Source organism: Sciurus carolinensis, chromosome 1 (assembly GCF_902686445.1).
Source record: "Sciurus carolinensis chromosome 1, mSciCar1.2, whole genome shotgun sequence".
Lineage (NCBI taxonomy): Eukaryota > Metazoa > Chordata > Mammalia > Rodentia > Sciuridae > Sciurus > Sciurus carolinensis.
This window is the reverse complement of record NC_062213.1, coordinates 31,555,390-31,580,934: the sequence shown is the minus strand read 5'-3', so window position 1 is coordinate 31,580,934 and position 25,545 is coordinate 31,555,390. Positions and strand designations below refer to the sequence as shown.

At 35.3% G+C, this 25,545-nt stretch overlaps 1 protein-coding gene and 2 pseudogenes across 1 annotated transcript in view; 1 reads left to right on the top strand and 2 right to left on the bottom strand.

Moving 5' to 3' along the window:
• The window catches only part of Eif3e (eukaryotic translation initiation factor 3 subunit E), a 49,747-nt gene extending 34,269 nt beyond the window's left edge, over window positions 1-15,478 (bottom strand). Inside the window, exons 1-5 of the mRNA XM_047563005.1 lie at window positions 15,341-15,478; window positions 9,411-9,525; window positions 7,284-7,401; window positions 4,879-4,921; window positions 4,009-4,113 (exon numbers count right to left, since the gene is read on the bottom strand). Of these exons, the coding sequence (XP_047418961.1) occupies window positions 4,009-4,113; window positions 4,879-4,921; window positions 7,284-7,401; window positions 9,411-9,525; window positions 15,341-15,430 (471 nt within the window). The 5' untranslated portion in view covers window positions 15,431-15,478. The remainder of the gene's footprint in view (window positions 1-4,008; window positions 4,114-4,878; window positions 4,922-7,283; window positions 7,402-9,410; window positions 9,526-15,340) is intronic.
• A 1,575-nt stretch (window positions 15,479-17,053) lies between these two features.
• Window positions 17,054-17,482, bottom strand: LOC124979503 (39S ribosomal protein L42, mitochondrial-like; annotated as a pseudogene).
• A 3,411-nt stretch (window positions 17,483-20,893) lies between these two features.
• LOC124979404 (proliferation-associated protein 2G4-like) overlaps window positions 20,894-25,545 on the top strand; it is a 76,377-nt pseudogene continuing 71,725 nt past the window's right edge.

Below are 25,545 nucleotides of genomic sequence, written 5' to 3'. Positions count from 1 at the left end.
ACTATATATGTTATAGGCAAAAACTGGAAGTAATCCAAATGCTCACTGACAGATAAATACATAAACAGATTTTGGTATACTCATAGAATGGAATACTACCTTAGCAATAAAAAAAATCCAATCTCTCATAAATATAAAAATGTGAATGAATCTCAAAAAAGTGCTGGTGAAAATAAAAAGCCAGACACAAACACAGACATACATTATTCCATGTGAAATTTGAGAACAGGCAAAACTAATCTATAACAACAGAAAGCAGATCAATGGATGTACAGTAGTAGGGGTAGAGCACAACATCAAAGAAATCACAGAAAATAATCTTAACAGGTGACAGTTACCCATCTATATGCAATTTGCAAAAATTGTTTAAATTAAGCCAGGCATGGCTTATAATCCCAGCTATTCTGGAAGCTAACATAGGAGAAGCACAAGTTTAATGCATGTGCAAGGCCCTGGGTTAAATCCCCAGTGGTGCAAAAATAAATAAACAAATAAATACATAACTACATAAAAACCCCACAAAAATAATTGTTCCAATTATAAGGAATTAAATGTTTAAATGTTTGATCTTTCTGAGGAAAGGAAATTTGAGAATTAAAATATTTCATCAAGTCTAAGATGCCATAAATTTTAAGATACAATATTTTGTTTCCAAAACCAAAAACTACAACAACTAATTTAAGTCACATTCCAATTTCAGATGTTAAAACACAAAAAACCATGTTTAAGAATCAGTATGAAATAGACATCTTTTATACTGATATTACAACAGGGTATATCAAAGCCAAAACCTCAGTCAAGATCCTAAAGCCTCCCAAAGCCATCATTACTCAAGTTGTTTTTTCTGCCCCGCCCTGGGGGAATGGGGTCTTGATATATGCTGTCCAGGATGGTCTGGTTTTGGACTTGTAGGCAAGTGCTCCTTCTGCTTCAGCCTCCAGAGTAGTTGGGACTATAACCATGCACCACTATGCCTAGTTCTCAAGCTGTCTGAGTTTCATGGAAAACTACTTTTACATGGAATGGTCTACATTTAACAGTGGATACATCCCATATATTTGGCACAAAGAGTTCTAGCATCTTAAAGTGATGATTACTGTAAACAGTTGCTTATTGGGGGGATGGGTATATTTTGAAGTCAGTCCACAAAGGTTACATATAGTGATGGCCGTTTTAATTAAATAATTCAGTGTTGACTTTCAAAAGTATTAAAAAATTCCTACCAACCTTCTCCATTTAATTTCAATTAACACATTTCTCAGAGCATAAGGCAAAGAAGCTTCAAAATAAAAATGGGTGCACCTAAGCATTCCTCACTGTATAAATGTCTCCAAATCCTTTTTAAAATAAAGGCATATTCTAGGGTCACACTACTTTAATTTATACAACACTAACCTACAATAGGTCATTCAGAGAGTCAAATTCTAATCTCAGAGCATAGTTACAATGGCTCTTTCAAAGCTTATGTTTCTCTAACCATAGATTTAAAAGAATAACCAACCACCAGAAAAGAATTAAGAAATGAACAAAGCTATTGCAGAATAATAAAATCAAATAAACTGAAACAATGATGTTTTTCATCCCAAATGTAGAATAGACTTTTATTTTTGCTATTAAAATTTCAAATACATAGATCTTTTGGTAGTATCTATCTAGAGCAAAAGAAAAAGATAAGTAATATAATCTATTCTTATTCTTTTAATCTTAGCATTCTTAATCTCTGCCAAAAGGCCAACAGAAACAAACTTCCACTTAACTCAAATGTTGAGGCACAAGATGAGACAAAAATTTAAAAATGAGTTGCACCTAACTTCTAAGAACTATTCAATCTCTATATATTCACTGCTCTTAATGTCAAACATTAATTTACATTAATATGTTTTCTTGTGTTCAGATAGTATCCAACCACTCTCCCAAAATGACATTTGAGTTCCAGCACAATGCAAAAGCTTAAAAATAACACAGATTTTCTTTTAAAGACACCATTTTTATGAATCCCCATAATTTTAAACAGTGAACATAAAAATTCCCAAAGTCTTAACTACTAACTGTGGAAGTTTTCACACTAATCACAAAACCATACTACAAAAACATAAAGATACTATTAAAATTAAAATTTACATATTCTAGGATAAAAGCTTTTTGTAGAAGTGTAACAAGTCTTTTAATCCCCAAAAGGTTCATGTGTACTATTCTGGCTCAACTCCATGTCATTACAGTTGGCTCTTCATACCAACCTGCTTTCAAGGGAGGATATGCTAGAAGAGTTTCAATATCTGGATTTCCAAAAGATACTTTAAGTTTCCATGTCTTAGCAAAATGGCACATTCACTCACAGACCAGCAACAATAAATTTACTGTGCTGGAACTCTAACATGACACTAAATCTTCATTCTCAAAATTCAATCCCAGCATTAACAAATGATATGAATAACCAACTCTTTTCATGTACCTGTAATCATACCAGGCTTCTGATTTTACAATCCTGGTTTAAGCTGTTTACATTTTCAAAGTAATCAACTTTTGCTCTCCTAAATCCCTGGTAATATTCAAAGAAAACCTGATGGAATTTTCTGATAAATCACTACAAGTTCAGCATCACTGACTACCTTCAATGCACTTGCAAGTTAACCACAGCTAATCTGCAAATGAAGAATTAAATTGTACATGGAAATAAAAAAAATAATTTGTTTTAAATCGAACTTGGACATACAGAGAAAATCTTTATGCTTTGAGGGAAGGATGGTAAATAGCTTTAAAAACTGAAGTTGTTTGCATAATTACAACATAGGAATTAACCTGAATCAATAACACCAATCTCTTCCCTTTCCCACAAAAAAGGAAAATTTAATTTCCTAGAAAACAATCAAAGATAGAAGTCATGTCTTTTCTTTGTGGCACATGGAGGTAAAAGTGAAGAAAAAAGCATCAGAAAATACAGACCAAAGAAATGAACTCTCCCTAGACTGTAAGAGAAAAAAATCCCTGTATTAAGGGGTCTTTTTCCAACAGATAAGATTAACTAGATAAATCAGAGGCTTAGGTACTTCCTTACTAAACGGAAGCGACAAATTGCAGTTTCTCAAATGTGAGGCTAGATAAAAGAAGGCCATTTTAATTACATTAGAAGTCATTTATTAAAACAATTAACTAAACAGAAGACAGAATGAAGAAAGTCTACCTGAAGGCCCAATTTTTAAAAATTTTTCTTTCATTTTTTTTTTTAAACTTATATATGGACACAATGCCTTTACCTTATTTTTATGTGGTGCTGATGATCAAACCCAGTGCCTCACATGTGCTAGGCAAGCACTCTACCACTGAGCTACAACTCCAGTCCCTGAAGGTCTGATTTTTAATTGGCTTTACACAACTCTCCTTCCCTAATGAAAGCACTGAATCTAGGCTAGGAATTTGTTAAATACAATAGCAAAGATAATAAACAGGGTATTTTTTATGGTTAATAGTACCATTTAAACTTATCTATGTATCACGTAATGAAGAAACCATTAATTGTTGCATTCTAAAGTTGAAGGCATAGCTGAATAGAAAGAAGTTACTATTAAGGCATAAACTCTTTTAATATACCATTAGATCTCCACAGATATTTAAAACAAGTTCCAAGAACATACAACATATATCTAATTAAAATTAAGAATTATAAATTTATTAAATATTAAATACCTAGATTATGTCAGTTACTCTGATATATAGTAATATAATAAATCTATTACACTATAGAATTCCACTAATGCTAAAATTCACACAATACAAAGTAACAAATCGGGGTTTCTGCTTTTGGTTCAAGGACAAATTAAATCACCAAATTTTGAGGTCCTAACAAAATTTCCTGTTTCTGTTTTTGTGTTATAAAAGGTTAATTTTTTTTACCTTCTTTGCCAATTACTGTTGAAAACTTGGTGGACAGACCCAAATCTATACACATTTTGAGGAACCAAGAGAATTCTGCACAAGAGACATAGGAAAAAAAAATTTTTAAATACTTACCAACACTCTAAAAAAGTAAAGGTATTCTGCTGCTCCTGAGTAATTTCCACATTCATACTGGAATTTTGCATACCTGTAGAGTGTATCTAAATATTCTTGCCTAAACTAAAAAAAAAAAATTCTATTTGTTAATGAGATTTAAAATTCCATTAAATTTACCCTTCAGGTTCTACAAAATGTGTAGAGTAAACCTCGATTCTCTCAAAACTAGCCTCCAAATTATACCAACTTTTTGAATAATAAACAGAGCAGAACTGAAATCTAAAAGAACTGTAAACTGGAATATAAACAAACCCACCCAAATATGCTGTATGGAAGCTAGAAGAGTATTTGGCATCACTACTTTCTTTGTCAGAGCACTTACTTAATGTAAGTTAAAGAATGAAATATACGCAAAGCATCACACTTGAGTTAACACGGGAAATGAGATTGAGAAATGGCTAGAAAAGGCTATAACATTTCTTTACTTGTGAATTTGAGAACTTAAGAAAACTTTGATGTCAAAAAACCCAAAGGATTACTTAATTCTATTACTTAAAGCATTTCTAATTCATATCTTGTTAAGGAAGGCACCCTGTGCCTTGTAATTCTGAGTTTGCTATTGGTACTAACAAATGCTATTTTATAATTCTGGAGTAAATAAATCGAAACTTTAAGAATCTGTTATCTAAAGGTAATTATAAGCATGTATTTTCCTATCAGCACTCCTTTTAAAAGCTAAATTTTCAAAAACACAACTGATGTTATATTTAATATGTAAATCTGGAAATTATATGATTAAGCCAAGCTTTGAACCTATCTGCACAGCACTTGTCTTTAATTAGCCTTATTAGATCATAAATACTTTGAAACATTTTAAAAAACACTTACTCCATGCTTATCTGCCAGGTAGTCAAATAGCATCCGACCATCCCTTAATAATAAAAAACAAAAATTATTGTATTTTATCCCCACAGAAAACAAGCATATCCAACTTCTAAGTTATCGCCCAATTAGTTAATTTAAATATCTTAATATGAAAATTACAAATTTAAAAATTCACTTTCAGATTTGTTTAGCTCTAATTTAAAAATTATGTATGCAAATTCACCACATCTAAGGTAAGGTCCTTAGACATTTTAAATAAAACCAGAACGTATATCACTAATTTCAAGGCAGTCTACTTTAGGTAGTAATCTATAATGGCATTTGCTCTCTGAGGTTACAGTGTTGGTTAATTCTTGTGAAACAGCAAGAATTAATCCTATATATGAATTTTATCTCCCTCAATCTGATAGTATTTTATAGAGGAACAGAGATTTGACAAGTTTCAAAAGTTAATTAATCAGGTCAAATTTACAATTCCTATGTCACATACCCTATATAATTATTATCTGTAAAAAACTGCGAAATAACCCAATTTAACTTAAATCGGCTTTGCATCAACTTGAGATGTTAACAAACTGGTAAAAGAAAAGTTTAAAACTTTTGTTAACAAACTGGTAAAAAGAAAAGACAGGCATAAATGGCTATCTTCATTTTTACAAATTAAAGGGAGGGGTAACCAGATTCAACCCGGGGCACTTTACCACTAAGCTACAGTCCCTGTCCTTTTTATTTCTGAAACATGTCTCCCTAAGTTACCCAGACTGGCCTCAAATTTGCAAACCTCCTGCTTTGGTTTTCTGAGTTGCTGGGATTACAGGTGTGTGCTACTAAGTTCAGTTAAAACATTTTCTTGAACTTATCTTGGAAGACTAATTTTATTTCAAGATTTAATGAGAAGGGAACATATCATTAAAATTAATAAAGGTATATTATAACAGTGAAGTATGCATGAAATTTTAACATAATAGGATTTTAAGAAAACACTTTCTGTGGATCATAGTGAATAACTATGTTATTATACTCCTTATGCCACTCAGGTATATAATCCCTGTCTTATGGTCAACTTAGTATTTTTGAGAAGGTATGAAAAATAAAAGTCTATTTCTCTAAAATACAATACTCTTTTGAAAACAGGTAGTTTATAAGTTTACTTTATATTACAAATGTGTAACACTTGCTTATTCATCTCCCATTTAGTGCCTAATAAAGCTACAAGGAAATGTTTTCCTAATATTTGGTAAAAACATCTTCTGTCCATCTTATCCATATCCTAATGACATTATTTCCCAGCCTTAAAATGACTAAAACATCCTAAATATTCTGATGTACTCCAACATCTGGATTATTTCAGATATCCCTTTGTGAGCCCTTATATGTGGCTTGAAAGTCTGTAATTACTCATTTAAGACTATGCAAGTAATTTAGTTATACATACACACACAAACTATGTAAAATAAAGTTTTATCAGTGTCTCCGTGTATAATATGGCATAGTATAGAATGGTACACTTACAGTATGACAGTAATTGCACAATATTTGCTTCTTTTCTAAAAATATGTAGTTAACATTTTCTCAAATCACAACTAAAAATAGAGCTAGTCTATAAATATCTGGTTTGAACACATATAATGAAAACTAAGGGTGCAATATGGCAACACCTTTAGGAATATATTGATAGCTGAGATTTTCATAATAATACTCAATTTTAATAGACTTTGTTTTTAAGTATTTCTAATATCCAAAAGGCTTCAATTAGTGACAGGTATTAAATCAGACTAAGGCAACAAATTTTCTTTGGAAACTAAACAATAAGTCTATTTTTAGCTAAAGGGAAGTTATCTTATCAGCTCCACACCACCCTCCTTGAGCTGAGCTCGAGGTTAGATGAATATGAGAATGTATCAAGTGATGAGTTCCGGTTTTTCTTCCAGTAAAGGCAACCTATGTACTTCAGATATTGCCCAGATAGAGGGTTTTCAAAGCAACATTTTGGATGATAATTCTTTGTTAGGGAAAGAGAGTTATAGTCTTATGTACTATAGGATGTTTAGCAGCATTCCTAGACTCCACTTGGTGCCTAGTAGCAACTCTCCAGTTGTGACAACCAAAAATGTTTCTAAATATTGCCAAATGTTGCTGAGAAGAGGGAGAAGGGATGGTATGCCTACAGCATAATCAGGTGCGAATAACTGGTAAAAAAAAAAAAAAAAAAAAGTTTTTAGAAGTTTAATATTAACATCTATTAAGAAGAAATACTGTGCCATGCAAAATGAAGATTAATGAGAATAAAACAGATGAAGTAATCATTTAAACCATGAACTTTTACTATGGGATACAAAATAAAATTTCATTTAAAATCTGTATTCATCCAGGAAAGACAAACTTTAGAATTTATACTAAGAGATTACCTAGTTGACTGCATTTGCCTTGTAGTTTCTGGATCTTCAAACATCTTCACAATTGGTTCTGTTTCTGCCTGAAGCTGTTTCAACTGTGCAACAACTGTGGTTCTTTTTTCTCTCAAAGCTAATTAAAAATACAAAATAGTAATGTTAAGGAATGTTAAATTATATTGCCAACCCTAAGACAGCCTAAAAAAATTTCAATTTAATTAAACTCTGCACATATTTATTTACACCAGATATATTCACATGCTGGAGACCACAGTACTACCCAGATTCACAATTTTTTTTTCTAACCCAGGGAAGGTACATAAAAGGAAATCTCTTCTTACTATTAAGGGAAATTGGGGTATACACAGCCAGGAAAGTAAATGGGACTATCAAAGAAAAAAGGCAGAAACATGTTTATCTGTCATTTAATTTTACATTTCAGAAACTTTATTCCAAGCATTTTTATATTTGTTTTCATTTAGTTCTTAAGTGACTATTACCCCAGACTTCTGATCAGAGACTCAAAGGGTTGACAAGTTATTACTCATATTTTCAACTAGGCTGAAAGCAATTTACATTCAGCCAATGATTTCTTTTTACTTTAAATCAAGTCTGTAATGTCTAAAACCAAATTCTATAGTTCCTTTTTACTATATTATGAAAAGTCAGAGAAAACTTGTACATAAGCCACCTTACCAATACATGTTATCAAGGTTTCACTGAGAAACTAAGAAATGGATTACTTTCCATGGGCATGGTGGCACATGCCTGTAGTCCCAGCCATTCAGGGGACTAAGGCAGGAGGACTGCTTGAGCCCAGAAACTGGAGGCCAGCAACTTAGTAAGATCCCATTTCAAAAAATAAAAAAATAAAAAACCAGATGTGTGTGGTGGTGCATATTTGTAATCCCAGCAGCTAGAGAGGCTGACACAGGAGGATTTCAAGTTCAAGGCCAGACTCAGCTACTAGGTGAGGCTCTAAACAACTAGTGAGACCCTGTCTCAAATTAAAAAACAAAAGGGACTAGGGATTTAGCTCAGTGGTAAAGCACCCCTGGTTCAAATCTCCAATACCAATAAAAAAGAAAAAAAAAGAAAAAGTTTACTTTTCAGCACAAATAAATTTAAAGATCTATTATTGTAGGAAACTATATAAAAGTAAAAAATAGCGATTATTTGAATGCAATAGCTTCTACATTATATATTACAAAGTATACTATTATACTATAGAACAGTGTTTCTGTATACACAGAAGGGGATCTGTGATCAAATTTTAAGAAATGTCAGTTTAAACAAAGTAAACTGTTACTTCTATACTAGTAGAATCAAATGCTACTGTGCATAGAAAATGCTGTACTGTTTCCCAAACTTACAGGATCACTTTTTAAGAAACAACTATTACACAGAAAACAAGAGTTTGGAAACCACTATCCCAGTAATTCTCCAACTGGAGTATTGGGCCTTACCCAAGTTTCTGATTAAGTAGGTCTAGAGTGTGGCCCCAAATTTACAGTTCTAAGAAATTCCCTCAGGTGAACCGATAATGCTGGCCTTGTTGACCATATTTGAAAAATAATGGCTATATCAGATGCCTCAAGATTAAAAATAAACAAAAGGCTAACTGAAAAAGTTAGCAAACAAAATTGCAACATTTTCAGATAATCCTAAGGAATCAAAGTGATCCATAGGCACAACTTTGATAATATATAATATGATGTGAAGGTATTTGATGACCAGTTTCACATCGTTTTTCTTTTCTTTTGGTACCAGGGATTGAACCCATGGGCACTTTACTATGAGCCACATCCCTAGCCCTTTTAATATTTTGTGGTGAGACAGAGTCTTACAAAGTTGCTTAGGGCCTTGATAAATTGCTGCAACTGGCTTTGAACTCATGATCCTTCTACCTCAGCCTCAGAAGCCAGTGGGGTTACAGGCTTGTGCGACCATACCCAGCCTAGTTTCACATCTCTCACAGTAAGAAAATAATATATTTTAGAAGCCTTGTAACCTTTATATTACCTTTCACCCTGAGAACTTTAAAATCAATTCTTTTTGGCTAACACTCTTAAAAGTAACAAAATTCTTAATGTTCACATTCTCAGTCACAAAATAAGTTTCAGTTCTAATAACAAAACTCACCATGAGGAATATCATCAGAATAAAGGTTTTTGTACACATCCATAGCAAAGTCTACCATGTTGGTGTCACTAAGAAGATCCAATTTCCCTTGAAGTAATTCTTTTTCATTATATATCTGCAAGAAAAAATTACTTCCTAATGAATACATTTAAGTTCCCCAAATAAACTGATAGTATCAAGATTAGCTTATCTAGAAACGTATTTCATGAGATTCCATTTTATAAAATGAACTATTAATTCATCCTCTTCTAACAAGAAAGGCAACCCATACAGTAAGCATCCTTCCTACAGAGACATATTTGGTTTACTTAGAGGTTTGAAAATAAAGGTGATTACAAAACCATCCCCACCACCTACTTCTGATTTATATTTTTTTTCCTATCAAGTCACCTTTTGTACTTTCTAGACAAGGAAGTACAAAAACAAAAAACCTACACCATTTACCCTGCAAAGCACAAAGAATTGTCTACTATCCATATCCAGGTAATTAAGAATAAGTTAAGTTTGTTATCCTCTTGGTATCCCTCACATCCACATGATGCCTACCCACCTCTCCTTGATGTGGCCTCTCTTTTACCTCCACATATTTTCTCTCATTAAACAGTTGCAAACCTTTATAATGCTTCCCCATACATACCCTTAAAATGAAAACTAGCACCCATTTTGTAAGTCAACAATGTCATTCTAGGTTTTTAGTTGGCAAAAAGTGTTCACAAAACATAATCTATAGTACAGGAACTAAATAGATACATACACAAACTTGTATAAACAAGAAGTATAGTAAGTAATATGCAAGGATTCTAAACAATAATATTCAGAGGGAGAGAGGCTTCAGCAAAAGGAAAGAATTTTATACTGAACTTAATTTTACCAAGAAAAGAAAACTTCAAGAAGAAACTACAATATGTCACTGTCCATAAGAAGGCAGTTGAATACTATGACCATATCTCAAATAGCTATGAGTTCAAAACTGAACTTTCCAAACATAAAATTCCCACAAAACAGTAAGACAGATAATCCAACTGAAAAAGTTAGAAGACTATAATAGTCACTTCACAAAAGAAGATAACCAAATGGCCAATAGGTATATGAAAATGTTCTCAACCTCATTAATCATAAAATAAACGGATATTCAAACCACAATAAAAATTAGAAAAATTGACAATGTTAGTACAGACACAGTCTAACTGGAACATTCATACTCTACCGCATGAGTGCAACTACTTTGGAAGATTGTTTTTATCTCATAAAGCCATACACATTTTGTGACTCAACTACTGTGCTCCAAAGGACCCAAAAGAAAAGAGTGCATATATTTAAAGTGTATTTCTGAAATATTTATATCAGTCCAATTTACAAAAGTCAAGTCCACCAATATTAGAATGAGTAGACAAACTGGTATATTAGTACAATGGATTAAAATTCAGCATTGAAAATACTGATAGGAGTGAGAAAGTGAGAAGTCATACAAAGCAGCACATGGTGGCAAGTGATAATTCCAAACCAGAATAAACTAATCTATCATCAGAATAGGACTTACCATTGGTAGTACTAGACTAAGATATGTCAGAAAGAAGGGTTAGGTTGTTTACAACATTTGACATTGATCCGGTGGTGGTGGTCACACAAGTGTGCTCCATGTTCACCTGTTTAAAAGTGTACTGAACAGTACATTTCTATTTTTGCACTGTAATGAATGAATAATATACTTGATAAAAAAGTTTAATTAAAAAAAAAACCTCTTAGTTTGCAACAGACACCTTAATATTAGGTGAAAACATCCATTTCCTAGCATACCATCTCTCCTTTTCACTCCACTAGTAGCTTCTCATTTGCAATGTCTCTCCCCACTATAGATTCAAAAGTACTGCTCCTTTGCCAAGGTACCTTACTGGATTCTTTTTAAATCTGCACCTGCACAAATCAACCTCTCTCAATTCTGTCACATAGGTATATTTATTCTGTAAAGGGCAAAAAGTAAATATTTTAGACTTTGTGAGTCAAGAAGTAAAGACTGAGAGCACTGTAATTATAAGTAAAAAGCAGATTTCCAGGATTTCTTTTTTCTTTCTATTTTTTGGTGCATTATAGTTGTACATACTGATGGGATTTGTTGTTACATATTCATACATGCACATAATATAAAAATATAATTTGGCCAACATCACTCCCTAGCACCTCCCCCCTATTGCCACAATTTCTTAACACTTAGAAATGAAAAAAATATATTTACAAAGTAAAATATTTGTAACAGATTTAATGAGAATAAAATTTTTAGAGGGAATACTTGATTTAATTGGCAAATAAAATTAATCTATAATTGCAAATGTTTGCAAATATTCATCCACTAAAAACTATTCTTATTCAGCTATAAATTTAAAAAAATAAAATCATATCATTGGCAGAAAATGGATAGAACCTAAGAACATTATTTTTAGTAAAATAAGCCAAACTCAGAATGTCCAGGGCCATATGTCTTCTCTCATGTATGGAAGCTAAGAGGAAAAAGGAAAAGAAAGGTGGTGTTGGGGAATCTCATGAAAATCAAAGGGAGATCAGGAGAAGAGAGAAAAGGGATCAGGGAGTAGGACCAGAGGAGTAAGGGGCGGGGGGAGTGCTAGGGAGTGATACTGGTCAGATTATATTGTGTTCAAACATGACTATGTAACAACAAATCCCATCATTATGTATGACTAAAATGCACCAATAATAATAATTTTAAAAAACTAATCTTAGCTTGCAGACCATATAAAAACAACAGGCAGAAGCCTGTTATTTAGTTCCTAGGATAGTTTGCTGATTCCTAGTCTATCAACTTCTTGAAAAACAACTTACCTTTTTAATAGATTAAGAACCATCCTTTTTTTCTGTCATCTCTTCCACACATCCAACATCCATATTGAGAATTCTTTGAAAATTCAAGTCTTAGAATTCCTTTATCCCACATATTACGACAACCTCATAATTTGAGGTACATCTAGTACCTCATCCCTAAGAAATCCCAATTAAATTCATGACCCTTACCATCATTATCATTAAAACACTTTGGCACCCTCATCATATGTTCTGCCATTTCCTTTTTTTTTTTTTTTAAGGTGATGGGGATTGAACTCAGAGGAGCTTTACCACTGAGCTATATTCATAGCCCTTTTTAAGACAGGGTATTCCTAAATTGCTTAAGGCCTAAGTTGCTAAGACTGTCTTGAACTTGAGATCCTACTGCCTCAGCCTTCTGAGTCCCTCAGATTACAGGTGTGAACCATGATGCCTATACATTTTCAATTTTTATATAACCCTTTTTGGTGTGTCACTTTCCACCTTAGTTTGGGTAGCACTTTAAGCTATTTCAAAGATTTTAGCACTATTACTGATTTCTTCTTTTTTCTCCAACCACATACTTGTTAATGTCAACATCTAGCTCTGAAAAAGTCATCTATTTTCTAAATTCTGGTTAAGGTCAAATAGATAGTGTTTCAAATCTAAGCAAAGATGTTATTCAGTCACATTCTGTGCTTTTCTCTGATCAATAATTCTTCTCATTCATTAATCTCTAAATGACATTTATTTATAAGCCTGTCCCCAAACACTTCTCTATTACTCTTAAAACCTTCCCCAGGTACTCTCACATGACAATGACCATCATTAGTTCTACAATGTGTGATTTGTGACCTCAGTTGGGCCCTGTACTTATGGATCCCTGTACTTGTCTTCAGTCAGTTTTCTTGATCACCATTTCCAGTCTTCCTCAGTACTCAAAACCCTCACTCTCCCTCTCCCCTTTACAGTATGGCCTAGCCTCCTAAGAAAAAACATTCAAGAGTACTTACTCTAGCCCCAAAGAGCTAAATGTTTTATATGCATTACCTCATGTAATTTTTCCAACAATCCCATGAGATTGATGGTAATATCTATCTCATTTTATTAATGAGCAAAGGCTTAGTTAAGAGGGGAAAGAATCTGCTTTGAAGGGCACAGAGATATTAAGTTATAGAGCTAGGATTTTAACCCAGGTCCAAATTCAGAACACAGAGACCCACACACTGTACCACTTGTCCTTCGACTTCATATGAGAATAAAAAAGTGAGATATAAGTGTATTAATTTTTTTAAAAGTATTTAATTATTTATTGAACAGCCATTAAATGACAGACTATTTCATGTGCTGAGAACACAGCAGAGAATGAAACAAAACTCCTGCTCTTCTAGAGCTTATAATATCCAACACACAACAAATATTATCAAATTATTTTCCTTAGTGCAATACTCTCATGTATCATGATCACTGACTCTATCCTAACCATTTAGACTTCAAGATTCAAAGTCTCTTCTCAAAGTGTTTTCTGCCTACTAACGGTAACAGAATCTCCTCAATTTTAACAGTACTTTGCCAATACTTGACCAACATGTATTACTTTTGCTTTATATTATAAACATTCAACTTTATAGCACAGGTTAAGTTTTTTAATGGTAAGATGTCTGGTTCTCATATTGGATTTCTTGAAATTTCATGGTTCAGTACTTAGTAACTGTTAAATAAACAATCTAGTCTTCCTCTTGGTATTTTAGAGCCATATAACCAACATTCTCTCCTAGGAGGATGGTATTGGGTACAGACATTTTTCACTGTAGGCTCTTGCTCCATAAAAAAAAATAATTTACATGTACACATTCCTCCCTTTCTTCTGTCTTGAAAAAGTGAAAGTTAAGGAACACAAAAATATTAAGTTCCACTACTTTAAAAACATTTCTATATGTATTTGGTAAAGGACTTCAAAATATGGCCCATTTCTCCTCCTTGATCTTTGGTAAATTATTCTTAGCTATCAAAAAAAAAAAAAAAGAAGACAAAGACTCAACTTTTTATTCAAGCTCTAATATGCAGGCATAAAAAGAAAATCAAGGAAAAAATATATCCTTTCAAGATAAAATTTTATATGGCAAAACATTTTTTGGACATTTGGTGAAAATGAACTTCACTGTTTCCAAACATCAACAACCTTAGAGTTGTCTATATGTTTTTAGAAAAGGTTTATATAAATAAGAGTGTTATAGCTGTCTAATGAACCAGAACTCTCTGGAAGCTTTGAGAAGTTTATTGTAGTTATTAAAAAGTGCCAATATCTCAATAAACTCAGTGTTAACCAAGTTTAATATTTCTTTTAACCCAATCTTTCTTTTCAGTCCAATAAAATGTTTAGACTGAAACACGCTGTAAGATTAAGTTCTGTAACTACATACTTATTTGAGGTATCTCAAGGAGTTAAAGAAAAGTTAACAACCCATTCAAATGACTTGCAATCCAAACACTTACACACTGGAAAACAAACTTTAAGTTAAAAAATTGTGGTTTCGTAGGTTTTTAAAAAGTTTTTGGTCCTTGTCCTAATCTGACAACTTCTATTACGCTTCTAGGAAGCCACGATCAGGAAACAACGCAAAGAACTCACAACTTCATGAAAATTAAAAGTGCTAGATATTTAAGTGTACAAACAATAGGATGTGCAATAATCCAAATCCAAACCCACGGTTCCCACAGTTCTCAAAAAAAAAAAAAAAAACTTCTAACAACACTGCAATCTGCTTTCAGAAGCTGGCCTAAAGTTTTAGGCTTTACTACAACAAGGCCAGTGAAACAACTTCCGAGAGAACCGACGCGAACGTCCCTGGAACCCCCGCACCTCAAAAAGTGAAGCTGGGACCTTTCTTCCCAGAATTCCATACGGTCCCCTCACTCCTTTCCTCCGCCGAATTTCACGGAGCAGACCAACTGGGTCCAAGCTAAACTACTAGTGGGTCCTTACTCTCCCTATGGGGGCCAAACTGGCCGCCGCCTCACACGTGTGTCAGGCCGAGGGCTACAGCCGCCGTCTTTGGGCCTTACCGGGCAACTCGCCCTCTCCCGCACCTTCCCTGCGCCCAAAGACCCCTCACCTCCTTCACGGAGAGAAACTCAAGGAGCGGAAAAACCAGATGACGATCCAAAAAGTGCGCGATACGAGTAGTCAAGTCGTACTCCGCCATCTTGCCAAAGAAAAAGGGAGTGTGTGTTCACTAAAACTTTATTGATAGAGCCGACAAACGAACAGACAGACGCCTACTGCGCATGTGCCCTGCTTAAACTGGCTTAGAGTAGGGGGCGGGGTTCAGCTAGTAGCGAGCAGAAACCAATCGCGCATGCGCATGTGTTCTGCCTCCCTCTCGGCGCTTTGGTGTGGAGTGCGAGCTGCTCGGGCAGTTTCTCGTGTTGGAGAGTTTGTCGGTGCTCTTTTCCTATTTCTAGTCTACGATTTACACAGGGATCCGCAGTCTGTTCCATTAATAACTATTGAAAGCCCTAATTGATTGTTTAGGCAATGCCGACTGCGTTGGAGTGCGGCAAAAAAACAAGATAACGAAGCCCCTGCTCTTCAGGAAGTGTACCCGCTAAGGAGTTTCTAAACTTTCGTTTGGCAGTCATTGATGGTTTTGTAAGCGTTTGTTAAATTAGTTTGTTTGGGTTTACAGTAACGAGCTATAACTTGGTGGGAGCGTTTGGGTCGGACTGTTTAATAAGATAGACAAAACTCGGGAATCAGGATGGTTAGACAAAGTCAGATGGGAATTAGGGTGTTTAGGGAAAACAGGGCAACAGTTTAAGCTGACACTTGTAACAGAAGGTGGTGATTAAAATTAGAGTCAGGGTAGAAACATGAGACGAGAAAGGACTTGATGTGTTTCCAAAATGAAGTTGTCCTGTGTGACTGTGGAGGGAAGTTATAGGGGTTGAGAAGGCGCAGGTGATGATTTTGGTAAGGAATATGGATCCTCCCCCTCCCCCGCGAAGTCCTCTGACAGCTCCTTTGCTTACCTTCTCCTGTCCAGGCCTTTTCATTTTGTAGTGCTTTAGGTGTCTTGAACCTCTTCTCTGTCTACAGCAGTGCCCTTATGGGATAACATGCAATCCAATGGCTTCACATGCAGTCTACACATTTACCATTCTCAAATTATAGCCCAAACATGGACTACTAGTTAATCCCAGACTCACATGTACCCAACACCTCAACATGAACATATCTTATACCTAACTCCCCATGTAACCACCAAAACCTACTCTTGCATTTTTCAACTCAGTGAATACCAATTTCATCCATCCATTGCTTACCCCCAAACCTTGGAGTCATCCTTGGCTTTTTCTCTTACACTGTTAATCAAATCCACCAACAAACCTTTTAGTTCTAACCTTTAAGGCACATCCAGATCCAGTCAGTTCACATGACCTACCAAGTTATGACCCTAGTCCAAACTATCTTCTCTTGCCTTCTTCACTAACCACCTTATTTCCCCTTTTCCTAGAGTACTTTACTTTTTTTTTTTTTTAGGAGAAGAAACATGCACCTTTTATTAATCATGTGTATTAATAACAATGTTTGGCTGATGATGTAAATATACTAGACACAAAAGTAAATGGTAGACTTTACTATCTCAAAAGAAAACTAAGATGAAATAGGTTTCTCTAAATAAGAATGTCAACTCCAAAATTAATAAAGAAGTTTATATTTTAACACAAGACATTTTATTGTTATTTTACTATATGACACCAGATTGCATTTCTCAAATGGCACATGAGACACAGGATAGCATTTCTCTTTGGTTCTCTCAAGAATTTCAATATCTGTCTTGTGGAAAATTCAGTTTCTTTAGATATCTGTGATACTGTTGATGAGGATATCAATAATGCTTAGTAGTAAAGAACATTTTGCTAAGTTTTTCTATCATGGTGTTCACCTTTTTTTCCTAATCTGCTTTTCAGCACTTTATCATGTGTTTCTTCATTATTGTGCACAGCATCTGGTTGAGGGATAGGTTGTGTGTATTCATGTGGAGTATTCACAGAAAGATGGTAGCATACTATTGTCCTGCCATCAGATGGCTAAACAAGCTCTACTTTTTTTTTCCCCCACAGTTATAGTCATCTGAAAGAGAATAATATATACATTTATGACAAACACAAGATAAATCCCTATTTCTGACTGGAAATAAATGCTTCAACATAGTTCTCTTTCATATCACCCATTTTAATGCTGTTGCTACCATGGTTTCATAAGATGATTATCAGGTGGTACTATAAATGTTTTGAAGAGAAACTGCCTTTAAAGTCTACTTCCAGGCACACCAGTTTTTACCCCATGAGAACACTAGGTGCCTCAGTCTGGGTCCCAGGTGACTCAGAACCAGAGCCATGGTCTCCACCCTGTGTTGTATTCTTCACACAGAAGCCAGAGAAACTTTCAAAAGTCAAATTTTGTTTAAAACCCTCCAAGCCTTGCTATCTCACCCAGAGTAAAGGACATAATATTACAATGCCCTAAAAAGCCCATTCTGCCCCATCTCCTGTATCTCCTCTTGATCACTTGACCCCAACCACCTCGATTTCCTTTCAGTTCCTTAGATGATCCTACTCTGCTTCCTTCCATCTTGGCTTATTATTTGCTGTTTCCCCTATCTGAAATGTGTTTCCCCATTTGCCTACATGGCTCTTTCCTTATCTCTTTCATGTTTTGTTTAAATGTTATCTGCAACTCACCTGTAACATCTGTAATATCTGTAATATCTGTAACATCTGTAATATCTGTAACTCACCTGCCTACAAAACTTCTCATCTCCCTCTTCAGCTTAACTTTTACCATCATATTTTACTTATTTTGTTTATTGACATACATACTTCAATGTGTTATTAGTTCCCCAAGACCAGGGATTTTGTCTATGTTGTTATAGCTGTCTGTTCAGTGCCTAAACAATACCTCAAAAATGTTTTTGAATGAATATATGAAGAAGGAAGATAAGGTTTTTACTTTGGAAAGTGTTATTATATAAAGATTCCAAAATAATTCAAACTTATTCTAACTATTGAGTGGTTATGGGATATAAAAGAGCTGGAGTAAAAACAGCTAGATCAGTTTTATGTTCTTGAAGGCTGGGTGAGAGCATGTGGTCCTTTGGAGAAGCACATAAATACAGGTAGAAGAGATGAAATTCAAGATTTACTTTGGGGGTAGATCTGACAGGACTTACTCTTGAGTTGGATGTGATGGATAAAGAATAAAAATGAAAATAATTTCTGGAAATACTCAGCAATAAAAAGGAAGGAGGAACTATTTATACACATAATCACACATCAATTTCTAGGAAATTACACCAAGTGAAAAAGTCAGTACCCAAAGATTATATACTGTGTGCATATTATATGCCTTTTATTTCAGGGGGGATTGAGTTTATACTTTATCACTGAGCTACATCTCCAGTCCCTTTTTTACAAAAATTAAATTTTGACACAGGATCTCACTAAGCCTCTTACTAAGGCTGGCTTGAATTTACATCCTCTGTCTCAACTTCCCCCAAGTAGCTGCAACATTCTGAAAATAACAAAATTATAGAAATGGACAATGGATTAGTGGTTGACAGGAGTTAAGGAGTATACCATTCATTAACTTTTTAGTATATTAACAGATATGTGCAACTATCATGACAATTTTTTTTTTTTTTCTGGTAATGGGAACTGAACCCAGGACTGTTCTACCACTGAATTACATCCCTGGCCCTTTTTGAGACAGGGTCTTGCTAAATTGCCCATGGTGGCCTCAAACTTGTGATCCCTCTGCCTCAGTATCCTGAGTAGCAGGATTACAGGCGTGCAGCACTGTGCCCAGTACTATAGTTGGTTTTAAGAACATTTTCATCACTTCAGAAACAGGCTTTGTACCGTTTGATTATCACTCTGGTATTCTGCCTTTCTCCCCACTACAGCTTGAAGCCACCACCTCCTATCTGAATTGGTTTCCCTATTCAGGAGGTTCAAATGAATGGAATCATAATATATGGCCTTTTGTGTCTTTTCAATTTGTATGTTGATTTCAAGATTCATCCCAGTAATAGCATGGTATCAGCACTTCATTTTTATGACAGAATAATATTTCATTGCATGGGTATACCACTGATTGTTTACCTATTCCTCTATTAACGAGCATTACAATAAATGATATATACTGATAAATTGTGAAGGATAGTCTGACCTCTTAAGAGTTGAAAAATGATAGTTGTAATTTGAATTTTCCTGGAAGCCCAGGGACCATAGTTGTAATCAAATATAAACAAGAAGAAGGGGAGTTTTTAAAGAGAGAAAGGGTGAGAACCTGGACTCTCAGCAGCACTGAGCAAGGGCATAGAAGGGAGGGAAGCAGAAGCCAGATTGGGAAACTTGGATTTGATCAGATAGGCAAGGGGAGCCACTTATTAAGTTCTTAAATAGAAAAATACATGAAGACAGTGGTGTTTTGTCCTTTAAGATTAAACTGGAAGTGATTTACAAGATGGATTAAAGTGGTGACAGATTGGAAACTCTACTGATTTGCCTGGCTTTTCCCTTGGAATTTTCCTTGCTGGTTAGTGAAAATATCTTGTTTCTTGTTATAAGAGAGATTTAGCCCCAAATATGGAAAATCTGACTTTCTTTTTTTAGTCTCTTCCTAGTGTTTTCATTAAACAGATATTACAGAGAAAGCACAGGCTATCTAGGTAGAATCAGGTGTAAATTTTAATCCTCACACATTTACCAGCTTATTAAATGCTTTGCAAATTCAGTGATCACCATGTCAAACTCTGGGGAAACAAGAAAACCAATCCCAGCCCATAAGAAATTCACAGTTTAGTAGGGAGTAGGCAAGCATATGACATTTAAACTAATCATGGCTATATGAAGATAGCTATGTACACACATTCTTGGGAATTCAGAGGAGGAAGTAACTCACTGTCAGAGAAGGTTAGAACCTATTAGGGAAGGTAACATTTGACCACCTCTACCTAAATACATGGTCAGCCAGCTAAGAATGACAAAAGCAGGCACACAGGTTTGGCCCATTAAGCTTGAAAAAAAGCATAAAATGATCAGAGGCCTTGAGGAGATCTTAGTATCTGGAGGGTAGCATATCTGGAGTGATACAACATGAGTCTGCATTGAGAGGTTAGGGTTGAATTGTCAAAGTCCCTGTGGACTATGCCGAGGAATTGAATCCTAATCTGGAGGTCAGTGATTCTTAACATTATTTTTCTTTCTGCTCTTCACATCTCCCTTTGCCATGCCCTCCTATGTCTCGTGAAGGCTCATCATCTCTCACAGACTGTTGCAACTTTCTTCCAAAATGTCTCCCTGTCCCTGGCCCTATACCTGTCTGCTCTGCTAGCTGGATGATTTCTGTAGCTTAAATGTATCCCCCAAAGTTCACATGTTGGAAACCTGATCTCTAACGCTGCAGTGTTGAAAGGCAGGGCCTAATGGGAGGTGTTCAGGTCTTGAGAGCACTGCTCTCATGAACTGGTAAGTGCCATTATCATGAGAGAGTTCCTTATAAATGATGAGTTCAGCCCTGTCTTGTTCTCTTTCACCCTCCCCGTGCAAGGAGGCCCTCGCCAAGTGTCAGCCCCTAAATCTTAGACTCAGCCTACGGAACGATGAGTCAAATTCCTCTCCACTGTAAGTTACCCAGTCTGTGGTATTGTTATAGCAGCACAAAACAGACTAAAACAGTGATGGAAGTCAGACAAAACCCTGTTATGGGCTGAATTATGTTCTCTCCAAGTTTCTATGTTGATGTCCTAATCCCCAGGACCTCAGAATGTGATTATATTTGGAGGTAGGTTCTTGAAAGAAGTAATTAAGTTAAAATGAGGTTATTAGGTTGGGCCCTAATCCAATATAAACTAGTGTCTGTAAAAAGAGATTAGGACACAGACATGTATAGAGGGAAGACCATGTGATGTAAGGAAGACATATCTATAAACCAAGGAGAGAGGCCTCATAAGAAACACCTCTATCAGCACCTTGATCTTGAACTTCCAGCCTCTAGAATTGTAAGAAAATAAACTTATGTTGCTTAAGTCACACAGTCTGTGATACTTTGTTATGGCAGCCCTACCAAAGTAATATATCCTGTAACTTCCTGTTTTGTGTAGTATAAAGTCAGAACTTATTAGCATATTCCATAAAGTTCTTTAAGACCTTATCTCTCCAGAACTCTACACCCTTCCTCACTGATCTCTACTCAAATAAGTTACCAACTTTATTGTTTCTTCAGTAAAGCTTCTCAGTCTAAAATGCCCTTCTGCCTCCTCTCACCCTCTTCTCTTCCTTTAAGATTTGGATGAGGCATCACCTTCCCTATTCTGTGTTTTGCATTGGTCAAACACAACTGAAAAAATCACCCCCTTCTGCCCCTCTCAATTGACAACAAACTCATCTCAGAGCTCCTAACATTTTAGCCTATATATAGGTTTTATTTGCTCCACTAGACTCAACAATCAATATCTTCATTCAAATATCATCATGGTTCTAATTACTATCTCAGCACCTGGCACAAAACAAGTACTCAATAAATACTCTAGAAATGAATAAATACACAGAAAGTCTAGCTATCTCGAACTACATAATCTTAAAGGAAATTGATCCACATTTTGGTATTCCCTAATGAATACCTATTAATACTATGGTGAATGCATTTTGAGTGATCAAAATATTCATATCAGTTAATTTAATATTTCAGGTATTTTTGAATAACATTATTTTTAATCCATCTATCCTTTTTATATACTACATACAGCTGCCTATTGCATTTTAATGTCTGCCTTCTTTAGTTCTGTTTCCAGTTCATTCTGTCATTTTTCAGTCCCTATTCTATGTCAGACACAGCTCAATTCTGCGGCAAAAAAAAATTACTAAACACCATTTTTTTAAAATACTTTTTTAGTTGTCAGTGGACCTTTATTTGTTTATATGTGCTGCTTAGATTCGAACCCAGCGTCTCACACATGCTAGTCAAGCACTCTACCACTGAGCCACAACCCCAGCCCCTGAATATCAGTTTTATATGAAGGAATTCAGCTAGGCAGAAGACATATAAACCTACAATTACACTTCAGTGTGATAAGGACAAGGATATGTGCATGAGGTATAACAAAAAGTGGTTTAATTAAATCGAAAGTATAGCCATGTCCTGTGTCTAGGTGTTAGAGATAAGTTTTTTTTTTTTTTTTTTTTTTTTTTTTTTTGGTTTTTGTTTGGTTTGTGGCAAAATAATTATTGTTTCTTGGTGTGTGTATCTTCATTAGATGACTTTTTCCTGACCTCCTTCCCTTGCTCTGGAGGGACCTTATTAGAACTCCTTATGTGCTGTTTACACCTAATGCCTGTGTGAGAATTTCCAGAAGGCTCAAGCCTGCTGTCATCCTCATTAAAGAATCACACAGAGAGAAGGCGCCTTTGGAGGACTTTAATCCCCTCTTTCTTCACTTAGCACCTCATATAAAGCTAGGATTGACAGATAATTCTATCCTAGTTCTGAGGCCTTGCAATATACAAGGGAAGGATATTGGCAAGAGGAACTATCACTGTTCTTTCTCATCTGTCCCCAACACAAGGACCTGGCATGTGGCTGCCCCATTCTTTGAAGGGAAGTAGCGATTCCCAGTTGTTGGGTGTATCTCAGAGGAATCCAAAAGAATTGTGATGAATCTACAAGAGCTGACAAGATAATATAAGCAATTCAGAACATAATTAAAATACCTGTGTATCTGTTGAAATATTTCTAATTCTGTCTCTTTTATAGAATATTCATTGTCTGTTTTGTCCTCCTAAAATCTACTGTACGAATAAATACTGCCTGACTGATTACCAGATGAACATGGTTGATTGACATAATTACTGATAGACTAAGTGATACTGAACTATAGTAAAGGTTTTTAAATTTTTTAGGGGCACTGGGGGGGTTGAACCCAAGGATGTTTTACAACTGAGCCACATCCCTAGACCTTTTTATTTTTTATTTTGAGATAGGGTCTTGCTAAATTGCTGAGGGTCTCACTAAGTTGTTTAGGCTGAACTTGAACTGGAAATGCTCTTGCCTTCACTTCCAAATTGCTGGGATTACAGTCTTGAGCCACTGTACCTGGCTGAAGTAGAGTTTTCTGATAGTTATTAAGTGAACACATTCTCAGGTGATAACTAACGTAAATTATTTGGCCAAAATCTCTTTGTTTGAAAAAAATTGGTGAAAAAATATAGACTTCTTAATGGAGTAATTTTAAAATTAATTTCCCATTTATTTTATGTATTATGCCAGTGAGGAAATTAAGCAAGTATTATATGCAAGTCAAGTAACTCCTGTTTTAGTTTAAAAATAACAAGTAAATATTGAGATGACATAGGCAACCAGGCAGAATTTTCAGTCTGGAACCCAAACAAGACGAGTTTTTAGGGACTCTAGAGGCCCTAGACAGAAGAGTTAACTAGCAAGAACAGTAACACTGCTCACAGGTGAGGTATGGCCTCTGTCATGCATTTACTTATCTGTTTATACATCTGTTATAGTTTGAATCCTAAATGTCCCACCCCTTCAAGACCCAGGTGTTGAAGGGTTAGCCCCAGGGAGACACTACTGGGAGGTGGTGAAACCTTTAAATGGTGGGGCCTAGTGGGAGATCTTTAGGTCATTGAGGCTGTGCCTTTAGTGTGGAACCCCTGCTTCTTCCTTGTTCTCTCTTGGGCTTCCTGGCCGTGAAATGAGCAGTTTTGCTTCACCATGTTCTTCTATCCACATCTGCTGCCCTGCCACAATATTTATAGCAATGGGGTCAGTTGATTATGGACTGAAACCTCCAAAACTGTGAGCCAAATTAAACATTTTCTCTCTATAAGATGATTGTGGCAGGTATTCATTACAGTAATGGAAAGCTAGTACAACATCTGTGCCTTCCACGAAACTGTTAGTTCTATAAGGTCAGGAATAAGGTGTATTTCTGTCTTTACCCCATGTACCTTTTGGAGGATAGTAAAAAAAAAAAAAAAAAAAAAAAAAAAAGGGAAAGGAGGCCTGAAGTTAGATCCAAAAGGGAATAGCATGGGGGTTTCTTAGCAAGGTACTTGAATATTTTAATATTATATCAAAATAGCCTGATATGAAACTATGCATAGGGTTAGAGAAGTGTTCCCTGACTTTCCTATTTTGAATAACTTCCCTCCATTTCTCATCACTGTTTATTTCCTTCCCAGCATTCATCAGAGTCTATAATGGCCTTTTTTTATTTGGTTATTGGGTTACACACTCCTCACCTCAAGGTGATTCTAAGAAAGCAGGAACCTAATCTGTGGTCTCATTCATTCTTACCCACTAAGGATTTGTTGCTTAATAACTATTTGCTAAATTGGACACAGTGGTGCACGCCTATAACACCAGCAACTCGGAAGGCTAAGGCAGGAGGACCTCAAATTTAAGGCCAGCTTGGGCAACTTAGTGAGACCCTGTCTCAAAATAAAACAAATAAATAGAAAGGGCTGTGGAATAGAACCATGGTGAAGCACCTCTAGGTTCCATCTCCAGTACTATAACAACAACAAAACAACAAAAACTATTTGCTAGTAGAATGAAACAGACATTATTACTTCATTTACATATATGACTGCAGGACTGATGTGATCCTACAATATGTATAATTAGAAAAATGAGAGATTATACTCTTTATGTATGATCTATCAAAATGTATAAATGCATCCTATTGTCATGTACAACAAATTAGAACAAATAAAAAATTAATAAAACTATTTGCTAAATGAATCTTTGAATGAATTAATATGTATGATTTAGGCTGAATAAATATTTAGTTTGTCTTGAACACTTTTTACATGATAGAAAAGAGTACTTATATTCCAGCAGACAGTGGGAATAGAACTATTCAAATAGGAGAGAGCAAGAAATCCCTTGAATCCTGGTGTTTGATCTCTGAAAGGGAGAGCTCCTCTTTTCACTCTTCTAAGTGATAGTGGAAATTAACCCCTTGCCAGGGGAGTAAGGAACCTGGGTCAGTGGTATTCTTATCTTTGAAGGCTTCCCTGAGTACTGGAGATAGGATAAAGGAGTTGTCACCAGGAACTAAACACCATGTATTTTAAAAAAAAGTATTCTGTACCTGCCATGTATCAAGAACTGAGGCCACAGAGGCACAAAAATGTCTAAGAAAATGGTTGTAAGGCAGCGGCAGCTACAAAGCAGAGCTGTCTATAGCTGCTGGAAAGGATTTGTGTACTAGTTTCACCAACTGTCCTTATCTCTTCA